Genomic DNA, 7,197 nt, shown 5'->3' with positions numbered 1-7,197 from the left:
CCCAGCCCAGCACCACCATGCTCACCCTAGAGGCTGCACAGTAAGTGGGGGCACCCGAAAGTGATACTCAGGACCCCTGCCCTGCACCTCACCTTTGACCCCTCTGCCGGGCCTGCCCCAGGGGTGGTGGTCTCTGCCCCACCTAGGGGGCAGGTGGGTGGGAGGGGAGGGAGGTCCACACTGTCTCTCACCCCTCCTGGATCTCTTTCCTCTGCCACCTCGATTCCTTCCTCCGTCCCATCTGTGTCTCCCCTGGACCCCAAAGATCTCTTTTCCTTGGGATGCTTGCTTCTCTGCCCTGCTGTCCTCTCCCAAGTGGCCCTCCATCTCTGTCTCTGTCCCCATCTCCTTCGGAGTCTCACTGCATCCCCGACTCACTCACTGGGTCTGCTCACTGGGCTTCTTAGCACATCTTTTCTGTTTTGGGTCTCTGTTCTCTGCCTCTTGCTCCCTCTCTCTGTGTCTTTCTCTGTCTCTCCAGTTTGTTTCATCTCTCCTTCTGTCTCCCCGTCTGTCCCATGCCATGTGAATTGTCTCTCCACACCTTTCTCCCTTCCCTCCTCTCCTCTCCCCTCTGCTGAACCTCTTCTGTGTTTTCCCATCTCTACCCCGACGTCCATCTCTCCATCTGTCTCCTCCGGTCCAAGATGGACCCATTTAACCGACTCCCTCACCAAGGCCCCCTCCCCGCCCCCACCCGCCCTCGGGCGCCCACATCTCTCAGGGGACTTTCTCTCCCTCACTTTCCCTGCCCCCGCCCAGCCTCTGTCTATGCAAATCCCGGGGGAGGGGGAAACATTTGCCTGGCCCCCGCCCCCCATTTCCTGTCTTGGTGGGGGTGAGTGTGGTGGGGCTGGTCTCACACAGAGACACGCAGCAGTGAACGAGCTGTGGTGGTCACAGCTGCAGTCGCCTATCCCCCATCTGCCCAACCACTTCGAGACTCAGGAGGCTGAAGACTCCCCTGACATGCCCCTGTGTCTCTCCCCCTCCAGGCTTGACGGGCCACACTTCAGCTGTCTGGTGAGTTGGGGCCCTGGGGGTCAGGGAGGGGTGGGGGGACCCACGTGGCCCATCGCGACCTCCCTGCCTCAGTTTCCCCCTCCACTCCTTCCTGTCCCTTTGTCTTTCTGACTTTTCCTCGGTACCTCCAAGGACCCCCTTCCTACCCATTCCATCACAGAAGTTTTTCTAACATTTCTTCTCTCCTCTCAGACTCTGGTCCACTTTCTCGAACGGGGAGGGGTGGGTCTTTGTGTCTTTGACTTTGTGTCCCTTCCTCCGTCCATCCCACACTTAGTAAATCTACTTATTCCTTCTTCTCTTCTCTGCTTTACTTCGTATTTTCAAAAATTGAGTCTGGACTATTTCAGATGTGCAGAATACTATACCCCACCCCCATAAACCCACAGCTCAGTCCAAGAAATAAAACCCCACTCACGTGCTGGAAAGAAACCCCCCTGTGGGTGCCCCTTCGCCAGCACATCCCACCCTCCTCCAACTTGAAGAGTTTTGCTTTAAAAAAAAAAAAAATTGAGGTTTGCTTTACAAGTCAAGAAAGAGACAAATCTTGTGTACAGCTCAATGAGGTTTTAAGTTAGGCACCCACCTGTGTAACCACGAACCAGACCGCGATATAGAACATTACCATCACTCTGGAAGATTCCCTCACGTCCCTTCCCAATCAATACACCCCTCTGATATTTTCCACCACGGATTAGTTTTGCTTGGTTTTGAGCTTCATATAAAGTGAATCACACAGGGTTGACCCCTTTTGGGTCTGGTTTCCTCACGCGACATCAAGTGTGTGTCAGACGTTGGTCCTTTTTTCTTGCTGTATAGTACTCCATCCTAGGACCACACCACAGTTTGTGTGTCCAATCTCCTGTCTCTGGGCACTTGGGCTGTTTCCCGTTTGGGGGCTGTTACTAAAGCTGCGCTGATTATTCTTGAACAAGGCTGTTTCGTGGACATATGTTTTCAGTGCTCATGGGTAAATACCTTGCAGTGAGATCACTGGTTTATCAGGATGGCATATATCTAGTTTTAGACTTTAATTGCTAAAGCAACATGACTCTTGGGATGAATCGGAGTGATATGGAGGTGGATAAAAAAAAGCATGGAGAGCTTCTTTGCCTCTGTTAAAAACACTTCTGTGCCTCTCACCCTTCAGCCCCTCCCCCTCCCCCAGGCAGGCAAGACTGGGGGAATTCATCTACACCTTCCCCAGCTGCTACAATGTCACAACTGTGTATCGGTGAGGTGCTGGGATTCCCGGAAGCCCACAGTCTTAGTAGGAGCTGGCTGCTGTGTCCCTTTGCGAGACCCTGGTCTCTTTCTATGTGTCCCTACCTGTGTCTCTCATTCTGTGTGTGTGTGTGTGTGTGTGTGTGTGTGTGTGTGTGTGTGCGCGCGCGCGCGCGCATGTCTGGGTCTGGGCCTTTGTGTATTTCTGCCGTGTTGTATCTGTCTCCCAACTCTGTATCTCTGGATGTCCCTCTCTTTGCCCTTGTCTCTGGTGCCTAGTCTCTGTGTCTCTCTTTCTCTCCCTCTCCCAGCCTGTCATAGTCTCCCCGCTGGTCCAGGGTTGGGTGGGGTCTCCCTGCAGCCTGGGTTGACCCCTTTTCTTTCCCAACCCCTATCAGTACCCAGATGGAGTCTTCTATGACCTGGACAGCTGCAAGCACTCCAGCTACCCCGACTCAGACGGGGCTCCTGGTGAGTGATCCTGGCCCAGCACCCTCCCCACCTGCCCCTTGGGCCCATTTTACAGATGGGAGAGCTGAGGCCCAGGGGAGGCTGTCACCTGGCACAGCAGGACAAGGTTAGCTCAGGCCTCCAGACCTCCTCCCCTTTCCTCTCCCAATCACCCGCTTGCCCATGCAAATCCTGGGGTCAGAGATTTGCACAGCCCACAATGGTCCCTCTGTGCCAGTGCAGGGGCTTCAAGGGGGAGGGGGCCGAGCCCAGACCTCTCAGCTTCTGATTCAGCGCCCTTCCCCCCAGATCTATGGAGCTACGGCCTCAGTCCAGCTGTCCCAGCCGCCTCCTATGAAACCTTTGACCCGGCTGTGGCCACCTTCAGCCACACCCAGGGTGTCCAGCTCTGTTACGGACCCTCAACCTACAGCCCTGTGGGGAACCTGGACCCGGCCCCCAGCCTGGAGGCCCCGGGGCCTGGCTTCCCAGCATACCCCATGGAGGACTTCACAAGCCAGGTGAGGGGCAGAATGACCATGAAAATCCCCCTCCTTTGATTGAGGTTTCCTAGGTGCCAGGCACTGCATCAAAACCTGTGCACACAGGAAGCCCTTCATCCCGCTGGCGACCCTCTAAGGGTAAGCAGCATTATTACGCCATTGCACCGAGCCAACAGAGGCACAAACGTGGGCCAGGGGCCACCAAAGGCCATTATCTGTGTGGAGCAGGCTCTCATGGAGGTGGCCCGGGCATCCCCTGGCCACGCCATGGAGATCTGAACCGAGGCCAGAGTGCAGGCTGTGAGCAGAGTGGGGAGGGCCACGGCCAGGGCCCAGGAAGAAGCCAAGGGACGAAAGCAGAGGGAGTGAGAGAAGGGGGACCTCCCCCTGGGCCTACAGGTAACCCTGACCTTCCACAGACCCTGGGTCCCCTGGCGTACGCCCCATACCCCAGCCCCGTGCTGTCAGAGGAAGAGGACCTCCTGCTGGACAGTCCCGCCCTGGAGGTCTCGGACAGCGAGTCAGATGAGGCCCTCATGGCTGGCCCCGAGGGGAGGGGATCTGAGGCAGGTATGTGGGCGCAAGTGGGGTGGGAGGGACTCCAACTGGAGATGGGGGTGGGAGGTTAAAGGAACCATGTCTTCCCAAGCAATTACTATATATACTCCAGCGCTGAGGGCAGTTCCCAGATCTGCCATCTGCTGGCTGTGTTGCTTTGGGCAACTGTCTCTACCGCTCTGTGCCTTGGTCTCCTATCTGTACAGTGGGGACGACAGTAATAGTGTCTATTGCTGGTGGTTGGGAGAATTAGGGGGGATCATACGTGTCAATGAGATAGCAGTGTTTGGCACAGAGTTTGGCACTCAATAAATCTTCACCATCATTATGGACACAATAGCAAAAGAAATCATCACAATATCAGCTCCCATCTATTATTCAACCCCTGCTTCCGCCCCTGTGCCCTCCATTACTCACAACCCCTGGAAGTTGGAATTATTAGTTACTGTCCCTATCTGGGCCTCAGTTTCCCATCTGTAAAATGGGCATTGTTATTATCACCCCTATCTCGTGGGGTTATGATGAAGATTAAATGAGCTCGTAATTGTTCAGTGCCTAGAGCAGCACCTGGTACTAAGCGCTTCAGAAAGATTTGTAAAAACACACACACAAGCCTCATTTTTAGCTGAGGAAACACCAGCTCAGAGAGGTTAAGCCACCACCCCAACGTCACACAGCTGGAAAATGGCAGAGGTGGGGTTCTTGTATCCAATGCCTGCTATGAACCCCCCAACTCTGTGGGGCCCTTGCTGCTTAAAGGAGCCCAGGAATCAGACCCCTTGGCCTCTCCCAGGATCCCAGTCCCCGCGGAACTGACACACTGAGTGACCTGGAGCTGGAGAAATGGCCACATCCAAACCCACTTCAGATCTCTTCACCACAAGTCAGCTCTGTCATAAGTCTTTGAGGAGCATTGCCAACCCATTTCACAGATTCATCCATGCGCTCAACAGATACGTGCTGGCCACCAAGCAGTCACAGGACAGACACACATCCTGAAATATAAAGCAGGGATGGGAGACGGGGGTTATGGGGTGGCACATTCAGGAAAGGGGAGCAACTTGCCCCGGATGGGGGTGTGGCACAGACAGAGCCAGGCAGGTGTACCTAGCAGCCACCTTCGTCACCCCAATTCTCTTTATGGGGAGACAGAGGCTTGGCGGTTCCGGGGCGGGGTGAAGCGGAGAGGGGGTGGGGCGGGGCCCGAAGGATGCTTCAGCTAACGCGCCCCGCACCCGCCGCAGGGGCCCGCAAGAAGCTGCGCCTGTACCAGTTCCTGCTGGGGCTGCTGACGCGCGGAGACATGCGCGAGTGCGTGTGGTGGGTGGAGCCGGGCGCCGGGGTCTTCCAATTCTCCTCGAAGCACAAGGAGCTCCTGGCGCGCCGCTGGGGCCAGCAGAAGGGCAACCGCAAACGCATGACCTACCAGAAGCTGGCGCGCGCCCTGCGCAACTACGCCAAGACCGGCGAGATCCGCAAGGTCAAGCGCAAGCTCACCTACCAGTTTGATAGTGCGCTGCTGCCGGCCGCCCGCCGGGCCTGAGCCCGGGGCGGCCTCTCGGGGACTCTCAGGGGCTCCACGCCTGTGTCACGTGGGCGTCCCCACACCCTAGGTCATAGGACCCACGGATCCCCCATCCTGGCTGTGGGGGCGGGGCGCTGCCACAATCCCTAAGCCCTGCCCAGGGTCCCTCTGGGATCCCCCCAGTCATGTCTGGGATTCCCTCTTTGGGATTCCCTTGTCATGTCCAGGGGCCCCAAGATCTTCATGTCTTGGGTTGAAGGACCCAGAGACGACTATACTTATGTGTCTGTGTGGAGGGGCGGGGCAGGGCAGTGCTTCCAGAATCCCAAGAGCTTCTCTGGGATCCCCTTGTGATGTCTGAGATCCCTTGTGTGTCTGCGATCTCTCAGTCTCATCTAGGGGAGGGTGAGCCTACAGATCATCACACCAAGAGGGGGACTCTGCCAGCAGCCCTAAGCCCTGTCCAGGGTCTTTCTGGGATCCCCTTCTCATGTTTGACTCCCTCCTGTCCCATCTGAGCTCTCCTAGTTATGTCTGGGTCCCTCTGGGAACCCTTTGCATACATGTCTCTGTGCCCATCTGAGACTCTCATTCTGTCTGTCCCCCCAAATCCCTTTGTCATCTTTGAGATCCCCTAATTCTCTGGAACCACCCTGCTATCACTTGTTTATGTCTGGAATTCTCCGATCACATCTACGGTGCCTCTGGGATCCTTTTGTCATGTCTGAAAACACCCTTGTCAGGTCTGGAGGACGGACCTCAGTGAACCTTGTTGTATCCGGGCCACCTCTGCGATGACCTTGTTTGTCTGGAATCCTCCAATCGCATCTGAGGCCCCTCTGGGATCCTCATCTGGTATGCCCTTTTGGGGACCCCACCAACAGCTCCGAGTTCTCCTGGGGACCCTCCGCTTCCTGTAATGCCCTCCCTAGGGCCATGCTGGCCATCAATTCTGGCCACTCATCTGACTTCTGGGTGACCGTGGCAGCCCTCCCCATGTCAGTTCTAACCGGAGACTTTGCACAATCCAGCAACAGTGGGCCAGCTTTTCGATGTGGAGAGGCTGGAGCAGGGTGGTGGCCGCTTCTAATGGGGAATCTGTTTTCCAATCTGCTCAAGTCCCCATCGCCCCTGGCTGTCATACCCCGGTGGCTTCTCTCAGTTGTCCGTTCGCCCCAACCATTCTCGTGTGAATCCCGCCTGAGCAGAAGACGACCGGATGAACTGTGGGAGCTCTGATTGGAACCCTCGGGGGGTGTCAGAGGCTGTGGGCTAAGAAGCCGGAGTCCCAAGTCCTTGAGCCTGGGTGGCTGGGGGGTCTAGGGTGAAAGACTTGCTGCTTCTGGGCCAGTTTGGCCCTTCTGTGAAAGGGGAGAGGAGGAGGAAGATCTCGGAAGGCCCTTGCAGCCCTGTCAAGCCTTTGATACATCTCCTGAAATCCACCCATCCACCCACTGGTAGCCAGAAGGAAGTCAAGGAAGGAGCATCAAGGATCCAGAGAGGGAAGAGGTTCTTGAGGGGGGCATACAGCGGCTGGTAGCAGAGCCCAGGCTGGGACCTGCCCTCAAGAGGACAGCACACCCCCCTCCCTGGGGCGGTGCCAGGGACAAAATGTCTTTTGGGAGGGCCTCCTCTTGCAAATGAGGTACCTTTTACGAAAACTATCATCATCACCCCAAGTTTGGAATAAAATAAAATAAATCAAGGTAGACAGACCTTCTAGGACCCTTTGTCAGGGACCGCAATGCTACCCATCCATCCGGGCCTGCTGGCCCTCAGAGACACTGGGACAGCGAGGGGGGAGATAAGAGAGGAGATGCAAGAGGCAGTTAGAGCCAAACCAGGCCGAACCTTGAAGGCCGCGGTCAGGGCTTGAGATGCAGGCACTGGTGGTTCGATTCAGTTTTTTGTCTC

General features: G+C 56.2%; 1 protein-coding gene across 2 annotated transcripts; it reads left to right on the top strand.

Moving 5' to 3' along the window:
• The first annotated feature begins 17 nt into the window (after positions 1-17).
• Positions 18-6,283, top strand: SPIB (Spi-B transcription factor). Of its 2 annotated transcripts, XM_065899340.1 has the most exons (6): positions 18-40; positions 996-1,023; positions 2,646-2,718; positions 3,007-3,218; positions 3,620-3,770; positions 5,003-6,283. In XM_065899340.1, exons 1-6 carry the CDS (start codon positions 18-20, stop codon positions 5,299-5,301), a joined length of 786 nt encoding a protein of 261 aa, XP_065755412.1. In that variant the 3' UTR covers positions 5,302-6,283. The 2 variants fall into 2 exon arrangements, with proteins under 2 accessions (XP_065755412.1, XP_065755413.1); XM_065899341.1 differs by lacking the exons at positions 18-40; positions 996-1,023; positions 3,007-3,218 and having other exon boundaries at positions 2,653-2,718; positions 5,003-5,301.
• Positions 6,284-7,197: the final 914 nt, after the last annotated feature.

This window comes from Phocoena phocoena, chromosome 20, assembly GCF_963924675.1.
Source record: "Phocoena phocoena chromosome 20, mPhoPho1.1, whole genome shotgun sequence".
Lineage (NCBI taxonomy): Eukaryota > Metazoa > Chordata > Mammalia > Artiodactyla > Phocoenidae > Phocoena > Phocoena phocoena.
This window is presented reverse-complemented; position numbering and strand designations above follow the sequence as displayed.